This window comes from Ruditapes philippinarum, unplaced genomic scaffold, assembly GCF_026571515.1.
Source record: "Ruditapes philippinarum isolate M1 unplaced genomic scaffold, ASM2657151v2 ctg3223_1_1_1_1, whole genome shotgun sequence".
In the NCBI taxonomy this organism is placed as follows: domain Eukaryota; kingdom Metazoa; phylum Mollusca; class Bivalvia; order Venerida; family Veneridae; genus Ruditapes; species Ruditapes philippinarum.
The window spans coordinates 356,736-378,510 of record NW_026856821.1 but is presented as its reverse complement, the minus strand read 5'-3'; the positions used below and the strand labels follow the sequence as shown (position 1 = coordinate 378,510).

At 31.3% G+C, this 21,775-nt stretch overlaps 1 protein-coding gene across 4 annotated transcripts in view; it reads right to left on the bottom strand.

The window, feature by feature from the left end:
- Positions 1-4,411: 4,411 nt before the first annotated feature.
- Positions 4,412-21,775, bottom strand: part of LOC132747809 (cAMP-specific 3',5'-cyclic phosphodiesterase, isoforms N/G-like) — an 82,187-nt gene continuing 64,823 nt past the window's right edge. For 3 of the 4 annotated variants that reach the window (XR_009628165.1, XM_060737316.1, XM_060737315.1), the window contains one exon: positions 4,412-4,660. Coding sequence is in view for 3 of the 4 variants with exons in the window: in XM_060737316.1 (XP_060593299.1) it covers positions 4,432-4,660 (229 nt within the window). In the remaining variant the exon portion in view is untranslated. Of the gene's footprint in view, positions 4,661-20,034; positions 21,434-21,775 lie in introns of those variants that run through there. The other variant, XM_060737313.1, reaches the window with a different exon arrangement.

The window sequence follows — 21,775 nt, the reverse complement described above, 5'->3', positions numbered from 1 at the left end:
CCCCCATTCCGGCATCAAATCGGGATCATGCTGTTCGCTATCAGTTTGCGCGGATGCGCAGGCTGGTCTGGATCCCTGCTGGTCACCAACGCACTATGTTGGTTTTGTCGAGACGCGGCTCAATAAATATTATCAAAATAAGATGCACATGAAAGAATAATGGAAAGGAGAAACATATGAATGAAGGAAAGAAGATAACCAATAATGGAAGTGTGATGGACATAAATAAATGAAATTTAACACATGGAAATGAAAAGGTGATATGAAAGATGGATTTTCTTTTTAAAAAAAGGAAGGGAGATAGAAATGAATGAATGAATGAATGAATGAATGAATGAATGAATGATGAATGAATGAATGAATGAATGAATGAATGAATGAATGAATGAATGAAAGAATGAATGACAGGAAATTAATCAATCAATGAATCAAGCTAAAATGCATCCTCACGCCATAATTTTTTTTATGAAGTTTTTTTTTTTTGCTTCAATAAAAAACATATTTTTTAACTCAATTATTAATTTCTATGGCCTTAGAGGACAGAGTAAGTTACATATATCTGAACATGTCAAACTTACTAGTCCAACGTCATTCTTTATATAATAAACACCCCCTCACAAATTTAAAACAAAACCTTAAAACAACTTTGAAAATGATTTTCTTTGAATACAATGAAAACGTATGAAATATTTCATTCATTGAAGGAAAAAAACTGCTGTTTTAAAGATTTTGTTTTACCTTAGTTATGATAAAAGTCAAGTGAACCTAATTTGAACAACAATCAAGTTGGCTTCTGGCAATCAACCAATACAGTATCATATGAGATATTACAATCACCAGAAAAACTTGTAAAATATGATCCCTTGACAATGTACATACAACTTTACAAACTGCTAGTTAGCTTGTCTGCTTCAAAGAAAAAGTCGAGCTATTATGATCTATGTGCCGTAATTGTTGTCATTTAAAAAATTATCAACATGAAACTTGGAATACATGCTTATCATGACAAGGTGCAGTTGTTAGACAAAAGCAATAATTCTGAAAAGATAATGCACCGTTTTTAACTTGCATTTAACAGGCGAGCGTTAACACTGCATGCGTTCCTCTTGTTTACAATGACTAGAGGAGCCTTTTAAATTTCTACGTATTATCATTTTCAGCACCTTTATTAGAACACAGTGGTAATAATCATTATTAAAATAATGTTTATTTATGTAATCATATTTCCTGTAAACTTAACATTATAGACAAGGTTGAACTGACAAAAATACAAAAATAATCGGTCATACAAGGTAGGAGTGATTTTCCTGACTGATTTTATTACATATCCTAATTTGTAAAGCAGACACCTTGGTTTTAACACAATTCATCTTCAAAGTAACAACTGTCTTACAAACAAGATTTGACTAAAAAATTAAGATTTTCTAAATCACCAATCATTTAAATAAACTGATTTTCAAGGGTAACTTACCCTTACATATATTTTCAAGAAGAACTTAATAGTTGTCTCCCTTACAATACTTAATTTCTGATTCACCAAAGGAGCTCACTCTTCCAAGAATAATTCAACTAACAAAATTTAAAAAAAAAATAAAAAAATCTCTTACCTGTAAATTGTAGCTTGGAAGCCAGTAAGTCAATCTGTGTGCTTTTTACAACTTGCAAAAAAGCCAGTTTATAGCAGACGTCTTTTAGTGGACACCATAATCATTTCCAAGTCTCTGTGATAACTTTCGGACAACACTCCCTTCAGGCTCTCCCACTCTCTTCCTGCGTCTGAAAAAAATCCTTCCGTAGAAACCTGCCTACACTCTTACATTTCACAATCCCCTTAACCAATGAAATTTGATTTCAAAAATCAATCTAGATTTTTACAAATGGCATTGTGGACATTCATAGCAAATCAATGTACTGTATTTCATCTCTAAGAATTCCCGAAGGAAAAATATTTCTAACATTTTTTAGTGTTTTAAAAACTGAATTTGAATACAATATCATGTTGTCATTTGATTATGGAGTTGTAATAAAGTCTTTATTCAAATAAAGGGAAAAAAAACCCAACAAACTGTGGTGCCTTTATGAATTTCAAAAGATTACAAAAAAACAACAAAAAACTAGCAATACAGAAATGATGCCTGCCATTGGTCACTTTTAAATAAGAATCAACCAATCAGAAACCTTTAACATTTTGTCAAGATCATATTTTAGTTGGGTGTTCAGTCACACCAACAAGTTTATTACTGCAAAGGCCGGTGCTTGAGGGCATGGGGGATGTTATACTTTATCATTATTCCTCATGTACACAAACAATGTCTGCAATTTTTATGTAATTTTGTTGTGATAAATGCTTCTGAGGGATCACCCTTTTTCAAGATTTCTAAATTTACTGTTGGAGGTAGACCCCTGGTGCATATTGTTCCAAGCATAAAAGGGCACCCGAGTAAAACCACTGACCTTCCATCAACATGAGAGAAAAGAAGGCCCAGTGATTCTAAGGCACCAATCTAACCACCCTACCATGCTGTCTGCCATGCAACACTGCCAAAATGGCTGACTGGTATAAAAACCGAGTCCTTAACCTCAAATCAGTCATGACCCTATTGCAACAAGCAGCATATATGTCATGGAATTGTTGCAGGCAAAAATTTTGGTGTTACAGATGAAAATACACAAACATATTTATCTTTTCCACCTGTCACAAAAACATTTGGCAGACCTCCATTCTAGATAGATAGTTTTTCAATGCTTCTCTCTTGATCTATACCTTCTAATGTATGTTTTATCTTGCTTCTTACGTAAATTTCATGACACACTTGAAATAAAGGTAAAACTCTAGAATTAAAAGTTTCAGTGCTTGCATTTTTTTTATTCATTTTTCATGGTTATTTGTTTGCTCTCTTTGAGATTCTTCATTTTTGTGGGGTTTTTTTGTTGATACAAAAACTATTTTTACATAAAAAGAATTACTTAGAGATGAAATACATGTCAATATTTTCACACATCTTTTTAACAGAGTTTGACAAATATTATTTCATCGCAAATTTTCTTTTCTTAAATATTAGAAAGGTTATGATATTTAAAGAGCTCCACTGTGGTCCAAAAAGCTAAAAACATAAAATTTTAATTTGTTACATCAATCAGATTGGGGGCTATGCAAAAGATAATTAAAAAAATAAACCCAGAAAAAAATCAAATACTAATCTTAGTCTGATTTGAGAGTACTGAAATTTTTTTTACAAGTTACTGGTCTAGACCTTCAACAAATGGAACATTAATCTCAAAAAATTATCTTTAATCCTGTCATGTCAAAAAACCACAGTGGAGTCCCTTTAAAAACAAAACAAAAATAAGATTATGCTTGCTTACAAATGTCTTGAAAAATTCCAAAATAAATGAAATGAAAGCATAGAAGAACATTATTATTGACTTGTTTGTCTCTTCAAAAAGAAAAGAAAAAAAGAATGATCTGAATAGAAGAATATTATTTTTTATACAGCAAGAACGAAATTTTTCATTTTTAGATTCTGCTTTTCCAAACAAATATAATGTTTTTGTTACGCTTATTTCATGGCATTTATTTCAATAATTGGTTCTACCTTCTTCTTGTCAACAGAGTTCAAATGTTATGAAATCATCAAAATTTGCCATTGGCTACTACTATGTCGTTATTTATCGACTACTACTTTATGTATTTTATTCGGGCACTTCAGGTTACGAAATTGTTATGACTTAAAAGTCCCTAAATTAAGTCATTTTTGACAAAACTAATTCAAATATACAAAATAAAGATGATTTCATGTCAAACTATAATATACATATTAAGGCCAGACTGATACTGTATGTTTCTAGTTTCCTCTAGGATACAGTCAGCTGAATTGGTGAGCTGTTTTTAGCATTTTTGAAAGTATTTTTATTTCATGCATTTAAATAAATAGTTTTGTGTTAATATACAATATAAATATAAAAATTTATTGTCCCTGAGAAATATTTAACCATGATAAGAAAATTAGAAACATACATCACAGACATAATTAAATTGTTTAAAAAGAATGTTTGAAATTTTGAACTCTATTGACAAATCTATATACTGTGTGCCAAAAGAATATGAGATATAATTATAAATAGTAACAGAATTTTTTCTTATGCCAATCAATGGAAAGTGAGATACAATATATATCTCTCACTCACAGTGTAACAGTCAAAGTGAAAACTGATTTTTACCCTCATCAATTAACATAAAGAGTAACAGAACTTGTTTGTTAATATTATTTGAACAGGGTTTACATCGTGTTTTTAATATTTTACAAGAGCTACACTCCTTTTGGATTTTACAAAATTCTTACTTCAAATCATTTAAAAAATTCATTTTCACTTAAATAATAATAACAAACAAATACATGTACCCTCTTTATCTACACTATCAAGGGGAGATTATAATAACAACACAAAGGGGAGGTAACTAACGAGTACATACTGTGGTTGTTCACTTTGTACAGAGGAATGGCGAGACATGGATTTTGGAGAAATGTCGTAATCACTGTCAGACCTATAAAGGAAGGACTCGCGTCGTTGTGGAAGATTCTGTAATATGAGGCCACCAGAAGGGCTGCTTCCCTCGAGAGGCCCTCGTCCGCCACTTGCTCCATTTTCAACATCAAAACTGAAATAGAAAATTGTTGTTATGAAGCTAAATGAATTTATTTTCAAGAGGGGTACTGATGTTCTTGATACATTTTGATTTAATGGGATATATGACAATTTTCTGACAGCTGGAGGGAAGACAATTTGCTGTATGATTACTGTATTAAATAGAAATAATCATTCAATAATTTTATACTGGTCAAACTCAAGTCATTCTGGTCAAATGGATGCCATTACTTAAAAGTCAACATATTACCAATATGTCATTTAGGTCAAATACGATTTATCAAGATCAACAACAAATCCGTTTCAAGTTATGAGGATTTTCATCAAGCTTCAAGAAACATCAAGGTTATATATAATTGTGTTGAACTACAAAACCAGGACACATCAAGATCAATTGCCAGTACCTTAGGACTATAAAACCTTGAAACATCAAGGTTAAATGTACATGTTGAACAACAAAACCATGGCACATCAAGATCAACTACCAGTATTTCAGGACTATAAAACCTTGAAACATCAAGGTTAAATGTACATGTTGAACAACAAAACCATGGCACATCAAGATCAATTGCCAGTATCTTAGGACTATAAAACCTTGAAACATCAAGGTTAAATGTACATGTTGAACAACCAAATAATGGGATATCAAGATCAACTGCCAATATCAAAGGACTATAAAATCTTCAAACATCAAGGTTAAATGTACATGTTGAACAACCAAATAATGGGACATCAAGATCAACTGCCAATATCAAAGGACTATAAAATCTTCAAACATCAAGGTTAAATGTATATGTTGAACTACAAAACCATGACACATCAAGATCAAATATCAGTATCAAGGACTATAAAACCTTCAAACATCAAGGTTAAATTTATGTGTTGAACTACAAAACCATAGGCACATCAAGATCAACTGCCAGTGTCAAAGGACTATAAAACCTTGAAATCACAAGTTTAAATTTGAATATTAAAGGATAAAATATTCAGACCAATCAAGGCCAACTAAGGAGAAAGCAGTGCCCTTTTAAGTGCATTGTGTATTACCACAATCATGAAGGTGAATTTTATTTTGTAAAAGTAAAACATTTTAATCAAAAATCTTAAAACTCTTCAATCATTAAGAATAACTATTGCAGAATGATGATTACCAGTACATGGCAAAATAAATTCTGTGTTATTTATACACATGTTTTCCCTCAAATACCTTGATGTTGTCTTGAAGCTTTTTTTGCAAACTCAAAATCTAAATGCAGGGTAAAGTTTCTAATTTAGAGAAGTATTTTTTTGCAATATGCCTTTTTGCTGAGCAGATGTTCTTATTTTTACACTTATTTTTGAAATTGTATACTTTCTAAATAGCAGTTGCCTGAAAACAGTTCAAGCTGTTTCTTGAATAATACAAGTTCTCAAATAGACCTTATAGATTTCACAAGTGTAGTGTTCTATAACTGAAAGAGTCAATAGTTCTTTTGTAAACATGGAAGACAACATTGGAGCCACGTCACAACAAAACCAACATAATGGGTTATCCAGACCAGCCTGCCCATCCGCGCAGTCTGATCAGGATCCATGCTGTTCGCTTACCAACCCTATTACAAGTAGAGAAACTGATAGGGAACAGCATGGATCCTGATCAGACTGCACGAATGCGCAGGCTGGTCTGGATCCATGCTGGTCGCAAACCCATTATGTTGATTTTGTGGTGACGTGGCTCATTTGTTTGCAGAGCATATAGCAATGTATCCTATTTCATGTGTAACATATTGAAGTTATGATTAAGTTATATAATCCAATCAATCAGATACAAAAGAACATTGCTGTTCTTTGATTAAATATTTCTTAATCCAAATGTCACTTTGTTAATAATACATCATTAGCAGTGGCTATGTAGTTTAGGTGCTTTTTTTTGACGTTGTTGTTGGAAGCTATTAAATACCAATACCTAATTCTTTAACCCTTTTCTATTTCTTTAACATTAAGTTCTATTTCTTTAACAGTTAAAGCTCTATTTATAAGGTTCTATTACTTTAACACTATTTCTTTGAATCTATTTCTTTAACATTAAGTTCTATTTCTTTCTTATCTCCGTTTAGTCCATTCCTTATATTTTCTCCATTTATTTATTTAATTTTTTTTTTCTTTAAATATATTTTTTTACTAAGTAATAGCTTTGTAAAATATCATTATGAATGTATTTTTTTTCCAACTATCTTTTAATAGGGACATAACTAATCTTTATCTTTTCTCTCTCTTTTTTTTTCTTCTCATTCTTCATCTATCTTTCCTTTCTTTATACACTTTCTTTTCTCTCATTCTTACTTACTATGTACTTTATAGTACTATCAGTTCTTCTTAGCACTCATTTTCTTCTGTCAAAATCTTTTATAAAAAGATCTTAACATACAAATATACTTGTCATAATCTGATAACATTGAATTGACATTATTTTTTATGTATTCATTACATGTACTATGATTTGAATGTTTGTATATTTTGATTGAAAAATAAAAGAGAAAAAAAAAGTTCTATTTCTTTGGTTTTATTTCTTTCATATTAAGTTCTGTCTCTTTAATATTAGGATCTATTTCTTAAGCATTAGGTTCTGTTTCTTTGGTTTTCTTTTTTTAACACCTATGTTCTATTTCTTTAACATTAGGTGCTTATACCCTGCTATTAGGTTCTATTACTTAACATAGGTTCTATTTCTTTAACACTAGGTGCGCATTTTCTCTCTTATTAGGTTCTATTACTAAATAACACAGGTTTTATTTCTTTAACATTTGGTTCCATTTCTTTAATATTAAGTTCTTTTCTCTCTATTCCTTTACCAATATATTACATTTTTCAGAAATTGTGTTTGCTAAAGGCATTGTTGGAAAGGCAAGATACAAACTGTACAACGGTAATGTAACATACTTGTAAGGACTGGATAAACTAATGAGAATTTTATCAGATTATTATGGGCTGGCAAAATGGATCCATCTAAATTACTTCCAAAATGGCTGGCACTGTCAAGAAAAGCTAATTTTTTGGGAAAAAAATGGATATCTTTAAAAGAAATGCTTGAATCCTTTTGATGTTTGATGATTTTATAATACTTTGGGTTATATAACATGGAATAACATCAGTGTGCAATACCCTTTCACAGAAAATTGCAACTTTGATTTATTATCTTTATCTTTTCTGCATTTAAAAGCAAGGGTGATTTTACAGTCTTTCACATAGAGATGTTGACACATTAATAAAAAATAGTTGATCAATTTTAAGTTAAAACAGAAATACTTCAATGCTTTTAAAATGCAAGCAAAATGCTGCTTTCATGGCTTTTAATGTCAAACATAAAATGTAACTGTTGAAATCTTAATTGCACAACCATTATATAGATCTTAATATCACTATTTGTTAAAATACTCTATATTTAAATATATTACATGACTTAAGCATTTTTACTTACAACAACGATAAGTTGCAGAGCTCATGGTCTTAAAAGTAAATAATCAAAAGCTAAATAACAACATGTACCATTGGGTTCAAATTATCCTCCAATATTATGACATAAAAAAGTTCGAAGTATGAATAATTTATGCACCCAACTTCCTCAAGTCTCTCTAATTCATAAAAGACTCATATTACCTTGACCTATTGACCTACTTATACTTTTGGTTGATATTTACATTTACAAAAAAGTCACCATTAAACCTTTGACCTCAAAAACTAAAGTTTTTATCTTCTTTTTTTTTGCAAGAAATCTAAAACGTCTGATGAGTCATCGATAAGTCAATGTTGGAACAGAAAGTGACTATGCTGTAGCCAACAGTATAGAGCCAAGCCAGCCTGTTCATCTGTGGTTTCAGACCAAGCTATATGATGTTGGAAGGTAATTTTTTGTATTTATTTTGGTACTGAAATTCCTCCAACTTGAAATGGACTGTTCCAAAGAACTATCAGGTTATTGGGTGATTTATAATTGCTCCTTGTATGTATGTATAAAGTGTCACATATTGTTGAAAAATAAGACAAATTTCATTGAAATAATACATGCCACAATACCTGAGTTACTGTTCTCTCTTACAATTTTTTATCTCATCTTTACACTAAATTGATAATTTAATACTGGCAGAAAATGGTTGCTAAGCAATGATTTATAGAAAATCATTATCTTATTAGTTTTAAAGATAAACTGGGGAACAAAATATCACAAGTAACTGAAAAACCCAATGACATAACGAGATCAATAAATCAGAATTTAGTGCCATCTTTTTGTTTATATATCAATATAATTAAAATTCTAGGAAACTTCCGAGAAATCGTCTAACTTTGCAGAAAATCTGTTAGCAAAGTAAACTTAAAAAGAAAGACTGAGCTAAATGTTGCAGAAAACATTTTTTTGCATGCATCATTAAATCAGATAACTAAATGTTGCACAAAAAAATAGGTAATTCAACACGCATAATTACAACTAACACTTTTTCTGTGAGGAAGAACAGTGTAAAAAGAAATAAATAAAAATTCAAATGTCAAATTCAGAAGTTTTATTTCAAAAGGATCCTACGCTGATTAAAATGTTAAAGTTGAGACATTTAATGTAATTGCAAATACAATGCAGACTTGATTTAGAACAAAATGTCATAGATTAAGATTCAAGTACTGAATTATTTATTTGTCCCTCAATACCTGTTCAGTATAGAGGAATAACAACACTTCTGGTACAAATAATTTACCTGATTTATTTTAAACTTCAGCTGTATATTGTATAATATACAGGTTATTTTAAATTTTTTAATGTACTGATAATATAAAATATTGCAATATACTGGTTATCTTAAAATAAATCATAATATACTGGATATCTATCATATTGCAATATTTATAATGGTTATCTGAAATATTTCAATGTACTGGTTACCTAATAAATTGCAATCCACTAATTACCTAAATCTTGCAATATATTGGTTATCTTAAATATCTTAATGTACTCAGGTTATCTAAAAACTTGCCATATACTGGTTACCTAAAATATTGCAATATACTAATTAACTAAAAATTGCAATCAAGTGATTAACTAAAATATTCATTGCAATATACAGGTTATCAAAACTTGTTCAATGTAATGGTTATCTAAAAATATTGTAATACACTGGATCACTGGATACCTAACTATTGCAATAATCTGGTTATCTAAAATAATGCAATAAACTGGTAACTGAAAATATTGCAATGTTACTGATTATCTCAAACATTTTGATGTACAGTACTGGTTATCTTAAATATTGCAATTTACTGGTTATCTATAATATTGCAATATATACCGGTTATCTTAAGTATTTTTTTCATAGCATTTAACTAAAGATAAATTAGTAAATTGCCCTCAACCAATTGTCATTATAAAACAAACCATCTTTCTCATTTTTTGGCGTTTTTGATTGACCTGTCAGACACCAGAATTGAGCATTGGTACACAAAGTACATATTTTGTACTCTATGCTAGTGAAAAAAGCTTTGCATTTGAAAGGCTAAGACAAAGACTGATATAAATTATAAATATTTTAAACAAAGTGCAATTCAGAAAACAAATTAATTAGACAAAATAAAACAATATAATGTAGGCAGATTGTAAAGTAAACAAAGTCAGCAACTGTTGGATGAGACTTTGTTTTTGCAAGTGTAAAATGCGTAAGCAAGGTAAAATTGCTTCAAGAACTAAAAACTGCTGTAATATTACACAAAGTTGTATTACAGGGCATAGTTGTCATAGTAATCAGTCATTTTCATTAATCTTATCTCTCCCCTGGGGCGGCTTTCTTCTACAAATTATTCAGCCTGGCTTCTCTTTTAATACAGATGTGTGTATATATTCTTAGCAGGTTATTTAAAGTGCATTTACAACAAAATAAACATAAGAAATAATGTTTTAACTATAACAATTATGAGACAAAAATATATCTCTTTCCAAAATTAAATTCTGATTAAAATTTTAAAAGTCAATGGCAACAACTCTGTGTCATTCTATGTTACTACTTTTTCAGGAATCAACCATTAATAATGGAACCAATTTTCATGTGATAACAATCAATATTTGAATAGTTATGGCCCTTGAATCAGTTAAAACTTAGATAGAAATACTCTGGAACTCAGTAAAGCTGGGATACAAACAGAATATATCAATGTATTATCATTTTGATCACTCTATTGTAAGTGCAACACAAAGTTTCAACAACAAAAGTTTTGTTTATGCCCTAGGATAAGATCGGAAAACCCACATTTGCCAAATCCCAGATAACATCATAAATTCATTTCTTGTTCAATTTAAATTTACATTTTCAAGCTGATGTAGAACGTAAGACTAGCACAGAAATGTAAGTATTTCCAAACATTAAACAAGAGGGCCATGATGGCCTTGAAATCGCTCACCTGTATATAGGCCCTTCGGGTGGTGCCAGTTTTAACCCAGGGGCTTTTATTTGAACAAACTTGGTAGACACCCACTAGAAGATGTTTCAAGATAAATATCTAAGCTCTAGCTGTAAAAAGATTTTTTAAGTTTTTACTATACACATATAGAGAAAAACAACCCCTCTAGGGCCATTATTTAGACAAAAAAGGTAGAAACCCATTACAAGATGTTTCATGCTAAATATCTTAGCTCTAGTTCTTAGGGTTTTTTCAAAGAAGATTTTTAAAGTTTTTACTATATACATAAAGGGAAAAACAATGACCCCCTGGGGTGGAGCCAATTTTGACCCTAGGGCTTTTATTTGAACAAACTTGGTAGACACCCAGTAGAAGATGTTTCATGCTTAATATCTAAACTCTAGCTATTTGGGCTTTTTAAAAGAAGATTTTTTAAGTTTTTACTATATATATAAGAAAAATCAATGACCCCCGGGGCAGGGCCAATTTTGACCCCAGGGCATTTATTTGGACTAGATGATGTTTCATGCCAAATATTTAAGCTCTAGCTCTTTCAGTTTTCTAAATGAAGATATCTTAAGATTTTTCTTTCGATTGCCATGGCAACCAGAGTTCTGCTTAGAATTAAATTCTTTGAACAATTTTTAAAGTTGACTACCAAAGGAACATTCCTGTGAAGTTTGGATGAAATTGGCTTGGCGGTTTATGAGGAGATGTCGTTTAAAGTAAAAGTTTACTGACGGATGGACGGACGGCGGATGAAAAGTGATCACGAAAACTCACCATGTCTCTTTGTGACAGGTGAGCTAAAAATAATAATGATCAATGAACGAAATAGATATCAAACATTTCAACTGTCAAGATTGTCTAGAATTTCTAAATATACAAACAAGAAAGCCCTAAAATGCTTTGTTGATCACGTCTTGGATCGCTTACATATATCACAGACAAACCAATCATTGAAAAACATCAGAAAGACTTATGCAGCATGTTGTAATGCTTCAAATCAATCAATGTAGACTAGTACAGCAGAAAATGTGTGCATCTATTCTATAGATTTCTGACTGATCTATCATCTTCATTTGAGAGGTTGAGCTTGCCTCAGATATCACTGATAAACATCAACATTTAAAATATGTTTATTTTTCCAAGCTCCAGAGTTTTAAACACATCCTTTTTGAAGCCAAAGAAAACACTGTCAATACTTCTTACCACACAGCGATATCAATACATAAACCGCAATTAAAATAACAAGACACTTTTCTTGCCAATTATAAGACATCCAGAAGCCACTTACTTCAAATTTTATTTTTGGTTCAACCACTTTACTAATTATTGTGAACAAGTTCCTTCCAATATTTAATAGTCTTAAGAGGCCCGATAAAAGTTTATTTGTTATAAAATTATCTCCCTTTGATGAGATTATACTTAATCTTAAAAAATTACCTCCCTTTGTTAAGATTTAGGCATATATTGATACTTCATATATTGATACTTTATGACAAATTACAGCTTGCCTTCCAATAAAAATTATCTCCCTTTGGCAATAAATATTCAAGCATAGATAATCTATGACAAAATTATCACCTTTAATTTGACACATAATTTATATTTCTAACAAAAATGATCTCCCTTTATAAAGATTCAAGTATGAGTATATGCTTGACAATTGACTTAATATGACAACATAGATGTCACGGTTCAGAACTGTTCACTTATCAAGGTAGACAGTGCATAAGCAACCGGAGAGCTTAGTTGGTATAACCACGGTTCAGTATTCAGAGGGTCCCGGGTTTGAGTCCCGCCAGACATTTTTAAATTTAAGACAACATAGATTTCTTACAAACTTATCCTAACTACTAGAGAATAACTATAAGTAATCAATTCAATACAGTCATGTTACGACAATGATACTATATTTGAGCCACGTCACGACAAAACCAACATAATGGGTTTGCGACCAGCATGGATCCAGACCAGCCTGCGCATCTGCGCAGTCTATACAGGATCCATGCTGTTCACTATCAGTTTCTCTACTTGTAATAGGGTTTGTAAGGGAACAGCATGGGTACTGATCAGACTGCGTGGATGCGCAGGCTGGTCTGGATTCAAATCCAGATACTATTGATACTAACATTGATCAGTATCCATGCTGGTCGCAAACCCATTATGTTGGTTTTGTCATGACGAGGCTCAAATATTAATTAGAATGTTAATACAATACTTGATGCATCATCATATTTAATAGCCGATAAATTATCATTGTTAAGCTAAATCTATTTGTCAGAATGATTAAATAAATCTTTGTATTTATAAGTAGCACTCATTTACACTAATGGGAAAGCTCAAGTTTTATATCCCTCAATTTCATGTTTTATGAAATAACATGCATTTATACCTATCTACATAATAAGCCCCCTCTCTATAACACCATTGTGCTAGGCTTTAAAAAAAATCTGATATAAAACACTGGCAGCAAGCTATTCTTAGTTTTATGATTTACAACTTTTGTAATAAATCATCAAGATTGAAGTAAGAAGATTGATTCTGTGGAACTAGAAATAGAGCCCAGAATGTTATCAAATTCTACAGTTGCTGGTAATCAACTGGTAATATAGGAAATTTGTTAAAATTAATGCTCCCTGATCACTGTGATGATTTTGTTTGTTTGTTTATCTGGTTTCAACACAAATTTGGTTGTATGTCCACATTTAGTCCACCTAACAATCTTTCCTGGATAACTTACCGGTACCAGTAATTATTAATTTTTCCATAAGTGACCAATAAGTAAAACCACGCGATTTCTGAATCAGCTGAAAAAGACAAATCACCACTAGACTCAATGTCCGAACACGGATAAATTCACCTGGCCAAGGACCGGACCAGTCACATCTGAAATTACAAATAAGATTCTCTCCCTATTGAATCTAGCTAACACTGTGATATAACATTATAAAAACATATAATGGCATTAAAATAATAACTCTTTCAATGCCCATTCTAAATAAAGATTTTTTTAAACAAATTTTACAATACTGCACCTAACTGCCACCTCTTGAGGACTTTATGCACAAATCTTTTATCAGAAATTCCATCTTGCACAAGACAATATTATTGAATGAAGAATTAACTGACAGAAATTGACTGTCATATGAACATGTCCAAGTTGCCATTAAACCATAAACAGTGCTCTTCAAATCTCTGAAAAACACTGGTCTTTAATCCTGCTAAAGAAATCAGAAAACTCTTAAGACAATTTTGCAGAACTTGGATATCACAATATTTGCATAAAGCAGCAATTTAATGTCATAGAAACAAAATTATCTGACGTTACAATGGAACGAAAACTGGCATTCATTTTTTTATGATTTGAAATAAAAATTTCAAAATGCACTGTTTATTTCATCTTTTTTAATAAAACAATTAGACAGTAGCAGGAGCAAGTAAGAAACAGACCAAAAGAAATGCAAAGAAACCCAACAAAGAAATGAGGAACCTCACAGTCAGAAACTTGTCTTCAGCACCTTTGGCATGTTACCTGAATTAGATGTACATCTCTACATTTCTATCTGCAAGAGATAACATTTCACTATTTCTTTCCAAGTTCTAGAAAATGGAATACTGTTTTCTAAGGAGATTAAAACAAAGATAAGGTAATGCTAATAGTATTGAAAGAAATCAGTAATGATAAAAGTCTTTTTAAGATTACACTCTCCTAACAAAAATTACTGACAAAGCATTAAATTCATTTCAAGAGCAATCAGTGATCACATGTGTCGCCTCATGATGGCCAATTTCATGTTGGGACAAGTTTTGTGACAGACGGACAGTGCACAACTAGACTTGGTACTGATCATTCCTGTAAAGTTTGGATAAAATTGCACCAGTAGTTTATGAGGAGTAGTCCGGACAAGCTTTTGTGTATCTGGCAACACAGAAAAAAACACCTTTTATATCAAAGGGCCATAACTCGGCCAAAAATCATTCAACCGGAAAACACGTGCAATATGCGCAAGGACTTGAGCTACAGATCAATCCTGTAAAGTTTCATTGAAATTTCATTAGTGGTATAAGAGAGGTAGTCTGGACAAACTTTAAAAATAAAAATTATTAAAGTGCCATAACTCTGACAAAAATTATTGAACCAGAAAATGCTGACAATATGCACAAGTAGACTTGGTACTGATCATTCCTGTAAAGTTTGGATGAAATTGCACCAGTAGTTTATGAGGAGTAGTCCGGACAAGCTTTTGTGTATCTGGCAACACACAGAAAAAAACACCTTTTTATCAAAGGGCCATAACTCGGCCAAAAATCATTCAACCTGAAAACCCGTGCAATATGTGCAAGGACTTGAGCTACAGATCAATCCTGTAAAGTTTCATTGAAATTTCATTAGTGGTATAAGAGAAGTTGTCCGGACAAACTTTAAAAATAAATATTATTAAAGGGCCATAACTCTGACAAAAATCATTGAACCGGAAAATGTTGACAATATGCACAACTATACTTGGTACTGAACATTCCTGTAAAGTTTGAATGAGTACCAGTAGTTTATGAGGAGTTTTGTGACAGACGGACAGACAGACAGACGGACAGACAGACGACGGAGAAGTGATCCCTATATGTCGCCACTACTCCGTAGAGGCAACACAAACAGATTAGATCACTTGACCTAATGACCTAGTTTTAATAAAGTAACCCAAATATCGAAATTGACCTAATTTTAATAAGATTATACAAATATTAAACTTGACCTACTAACCTAGTTTTACTAAGATAACCCAAATGTCAAGCATCACAGAACCAGCTTTTTCTCAAGAAAAACAACTCCAACAGTACCCATAATTCTGTAACATGTTGGCTTTTCATAACATCTAAAGGCAAACACATCATAGTGAAGGTTTGTAAAAGAAAACACAAGTCTCCTTATGCAAAATTTTATGACACTTTTCACATTTGACCTTAAATTAAAAGTCAAGGTCATGTATAGATCAACAGGTTTGACTTGAATGATTCAACATGTCTCAGTGTTGTCATTAGTGTTGTTTTGTCAAAGTATGAATAAACTCTGTCTATTGATGTATAATTGTTACAACGTTATGGCAATTTAAGTAAAATTCTATAACTTGACAAATACATTCTAGGGCAATTAAAAGTCAAGGTCAAATTTCAATAATTCAACATGTGGATTTTCTCATTTGTGTTGTTTTGTCCAAGTATAAGTCAAATTTCATAAGAAGAAAGCTCCTTCAAATCTTTATGATTTTCTTGAACCATGGCAATCTTCATCTTCTTTAAAATTGCCCCATTCCCAAACAATTAGAAACAACTACAATGAACCTAAAGATAAGCAAACAAAATGAATACAGATACTTTCCCTGAACACTGCAATCCATAAAGAACATACTAGTATTTAAACTGGTACACTTAAAATGTACCCAACAAACTTAATTTGGTAATTACTATGGCACTGTCAGGCCAATTACTTTAAATGAACCAGCCAGAGATAGGAAAAGAAACCTAACTCAATATTCAAATTAATGAATTGTTAATGACTTAAGTCTACATAGGACATAAATTTTTCTCTTTGGTTAGAACTTGCGTTTAAAAAAAAAAAATGTCTTTTTTTTATTTAAAATACAAAAACTTATGTCATTCAGAAAGCTGCTGTTATCCAAGCAGTTATATTATATCCCTAAAGACCGAAAGGGCTTTAAAATAGGACAGAATTTACGAGAGAAAAAAGTTAAGAATGCCAGCCAATAAAAAATCTGTTAACATGGTTATCACTTCTACAGAAATAACAGAAGTTAGTGATTGACTTAAACATGTTGACACAACTGAACATTTTGCAAGAATCCCATGAATAATGCAACATTGTGAAGCAAAGATAAGAACGTATTGCATATTCATCATACACAAAGAAACATTAGACACTGATAGATGAACAAATATTTAGTAAAGATAGACAGAGAAATATTGAATTGTCCAGATTTTGTATTAGCTTCTTCCCTACAAAAAAAATTACTCCAAAATGGTGCCAACTCTTGGAAAAATGGAAATATGAGATCAAAGAATGTTTTACAGTTCATCTTTAGAGTTCATTGACCTCAGAGGCCTTCACTCATGTCTGTTGTATAAAAAGTTTTTGAGTTTTTACCCCAAATACATAAGATGTGCACTGCTTTGAATATACCTGAGAAAACTTTTGGAATATGCATGCAAAGCATTCAAAAATAAAAAGAGTTTGGTCAGACTGTGTGCACTTCATCTTTAAAGTAAAGTTTTCGTGTTACATTTAAGCTTCATTTACAAAACATTCAGTCTCAAGAATTCTAGTGCCAGGATATAGCCGGCAAAACATAATCTCTTTAATGAAAAGCAAGTAACTTACCTGAACGTAGAGAACATGTTTACTGCTAACATGGTAATTAGGCTTTACAAAAGGCAGTGTATTATTGATCATCATTACAAAAATAGCAACTAGTTAATTGATACAAAAACACCATCTTTAAGTAACAAGAAACAGAAAATGTTTCCATGAAAAGAGAATCATAAATTTTGTAGAATGTCAAAATGTAAGTATAAAGGATGTAGGGAAAACATGAGACAAATAACTTATTCATATATTTAAAAAAAAGAATGTGCCATTCTAAAATCAGAAACAGTAAAAAAAGGAAAAAATATATGGATTGAAATTATACACAATCTGTCAAAAGTAAGAAAACATTTAAAATACAAAAGAGGATTTTATCGACATTGCTGTAAGGATTTGTCAAATTTTGAATTGAAATGAACTGATTTGCATGAAAACCTGACAGTTAAGTAAATATATCGAAAAAGTGGCAGACATAAGCAATTTAAACAAAAGTTTAAAAGATTGTAGAAGACCAAAGAAACAAAACACGAATCAACCTTCATACAAAATCTTCTAAACCTTATCCACTATTACTTACTAGAATAGCGCCAGGCCAGCCTGTAACCATTGCGAGGCATAAAAATAATGCACAAAAAAATGAATACAGGTAAGTGCACAGAAAATAACAAAAATCTAATGTTTGTTCAAATTATATGTAAAGTTAAAGTATATAATATCAACTATTTGTACTTGGCACTCTTACAAGCACTTGACATTAATTGTAAAGTTTCTATAAATAGATGAAAAGCACTGCATTTCTTGTGCATCACACAGCGTTAGTGCTTTGTCAAAATTGAAGACAAATCTTGGCTTCCTAACTTACCATGACATAACGACATGAGACAAAAGTCTTACAAGAAGATTACAAGGTCTCTTTTTCAATTACAGAGTATTTTTCAATTTGTGGGGACCAGTAAGCAATTCAAAATAAGTGGCTAAATTCACTCTTTAATTTATGAAATTTCATACTGCTGCTTGTGTAATTGCACAATTGTTTTATTCAGTTCACAACCACAAACACCAGTATTCAAAATGAGAACAACTAGTAATGCTTATATAAATGACCATTATTACCATGATAACATTGACTAAACTGTCCCATACAGTGACTGTTTAAATTCTATACAGTGTATTATGTTTAAATAATTAAATTTGTTTTAGATCTGCTTTAGATGGTTCATTGGTTCATCTGATTAAACAGTGTGCCTGAGACTCAAACCAAGGATCATGGGTACTGAAAGTTCTTCTTTGGTCTAACTCAATTATGACATATCAGTGTTGGTTTAGCTCAAAGAAGCAGACTCCAAAGGTATATAACTGAAGAACTTGTTTGCCATATATTTAAAGCTAAAATAAATGTGTTTAAACTTAAATCTTTGTCTTTAATATGATGTGGTTTTTTTGTCACACTTTCATAATGAGCATAATACAAATTTTTTAATTTTTCCAATTTCAAGCAACCTAAATCTTACATTTTTAAGGCTTTCTTCAAGCTTATCTTCACGCTTGTCTTCAATATTGATAGAAATATCAACAGCAAAAATAATGCCAATTTTACATCACCTGGAACTTTTTTCTCTAAGAAAAAAAAAAAGACAAGCCCCCCCCCCCCTCCATTTTACGTCACTTGGAACTTTTACCCCATCCTTTACTATCTTTACCACACATCATTAGAATCATCACAAAAGATTAGGCTGCCAAATGTGCACCATTTCATCTTAGCATTATCCCTAAAACCCAAATCTGATCTAATCGTCTATCAGTGTATTCTATCACCACTTCAATCTGATAAAAGAATAAGGCTGGTAAGTCATCAGCACTCCCAACTTGATTAAATTATTATATATCTTCAGCCAACTGTTACTTTAAACTCCTCTATCAATCAAAACAGTGGTACTCCAGCTTAACCACAAAAACAACATAATTTTACAGTTTTCAGGGGCATGAAAACAGTTTTCTTGGAGAATCAATTTACTTTTCTTCCCTTGCTTACCTGTAGGGAAGCCATTTTTATCTGTTTATTTACTTCTGAGTAAAATCTTATAATTAGTCAAAGATAAACATTAAATATTTATATTTTCTTTGAGAACTATAACAAAAATTAAATATTCAATCTGGTTCTGTTATTGCATAAGGATTTATATACAATAGTAAATATTAGGTTAATGGAAATGAACTTGTAATTTCAGACATCAGAGATTTCTAGACTTGGCTAGTCAGGACATAATGTTAATCTGTTTCTGCCCTTCATGCAGTTTATACCTTATATGTCAGATTCAACAAAATCAAGGATCTATCTAAACAGTGATCCAAGTCATTTACATATTTTCATTGATCTGCAACAATCATATAGCTTTAACTTATTAAAATTGATGCCTTTTTCAGTCAATTTTACGCCCTTTGGTGATTTTATTTCATCACTTTCTTTCATCATATAAAATCTAATCAATTATATTTATTTCCTTTTTTAATATCACATTCATCAATGATCAAATACAAATTCAGATGAGTGAATAAAATTAATTTTTCTAAACATTATATAAATTCTTTACCGGAAATAATCCCTCCTTTTTTTTGATGACCGATTACGGTGCAATCCCCAAGATGGTTGCCTCGACAAATGAGGGAAGAAGGTATCGTCCTCTGAACCTGCCGACCATTTACTAAAATCCTTTCTGAAATGACCATCACCTCTAAAACCACTATCCACATGGTCACATGACCTATTTCCCGTTGTTGTGACAACATGTGAACTTTCAGAAATATTTTGACTTTTCGTCATCTTAATATTTCCATGTGAATTCGTATCAATAAAAACTTCTTCATCATCAAAATCTAATTTTAACGGTTCTAACAAATATTGCCGAAATCTCCTCATATTTTTTTTAAATTTACAAATTATGATCATATATATCGCGTGGAAGTAAAACGCATTAATAATTAACCTGAACAGGTGGGATATAGCTTAAGACACAAATATATAATCTAGTCTACAAGTAAACGTAATCTAAATATACACTACACACATACACGCACAAGTTTATTTATCAACCTAGTACCGTTCCTACAGAACTGACATTCTGAGAACACATTCAATTCTTTTATTAATCATAAGTGAACCACTTGTAATTATCGTCAAAGAGTTCTCATGTAGTACAAAAAAATTAATGTAGGTATACTTCCCTACAGACGATATCTTCTGATCTAGATATTTATATAAACTTAGGATTCAAATCCAATTTAATGAGACTCCTTTTGAAATGTCTAAAGATTCAAACTTTCAAATAAATCATAAAACTGCATTAAAGCACACCAATACCTATTATAACGTTATTAACACTGCTATTTTTATTACCATTTGCATAAAATGAAAAGCTTTACTATTTACAGAGTATAGGAAGACTTGAATTAAACATTTATTTTCAACTTTTCTGAAGACCACAAAGTGGAATAAATTTAATTAGAAGCACACATTTCACTATATATATTCCCATAGTTTTAAATCCAAGTAGCAGACGACACTTTCACAGATCTACCTTGAGAAACTGATGTCCCGGAATACAAATATTCCTCATTTCTGCATGAGGATCACTTAATTTCCATCTGTATTCAGCATGGAGTTTTTAGCACAACTCCAATTAAAGAATGTTGCTCCCATTATAGCCATCTATCAAATTTAAATACATTATATAAATGGAGTACTATTAGCCACATATTTCTATACACATGTCCTTATTGGCCACTTGTAACAATATCTGTTTCAAGTGATGCTTAACTTATTCTAATTTAGTAAAAAACGCTTAATGACCTTAGCACACAGGTCATTCTGTAATATTTGATCAAAATCTAAAACAATCAAAGATTAATTAGTTCATGTAAACAAAATTTCCACAATGTAAACAATAGTTTCTTATCAATCTATCGAGCAGCACAGATCATGGATACTTTAATAACAGAACAAAATAGTCAATTAAAATAAGAAAACTGTGTATGATGTAAATAAAAAGAAAACAAAATGCCAGTGATGTTTTCTTCCATTCCTAATATATAACAGGAAAAAAAAGTCATTTCCCATAATATCTCCTGGTGTGACAGGATTTGTAAAAATACATTTGAGCCGCGTCATGACAAAACCAATATAATGAGTTTGCGACCAACATGGATCCAGACCAGCCTGCGCAATCCATGCTGTTCACTATCAGTTTCTCTATTTGTTATAGGGGTTATAAGCGAACAGCATGGATCCTGATCAGACTGCGCTGATGCGCAGGCTGGTCTGGATCAATGCTGGTC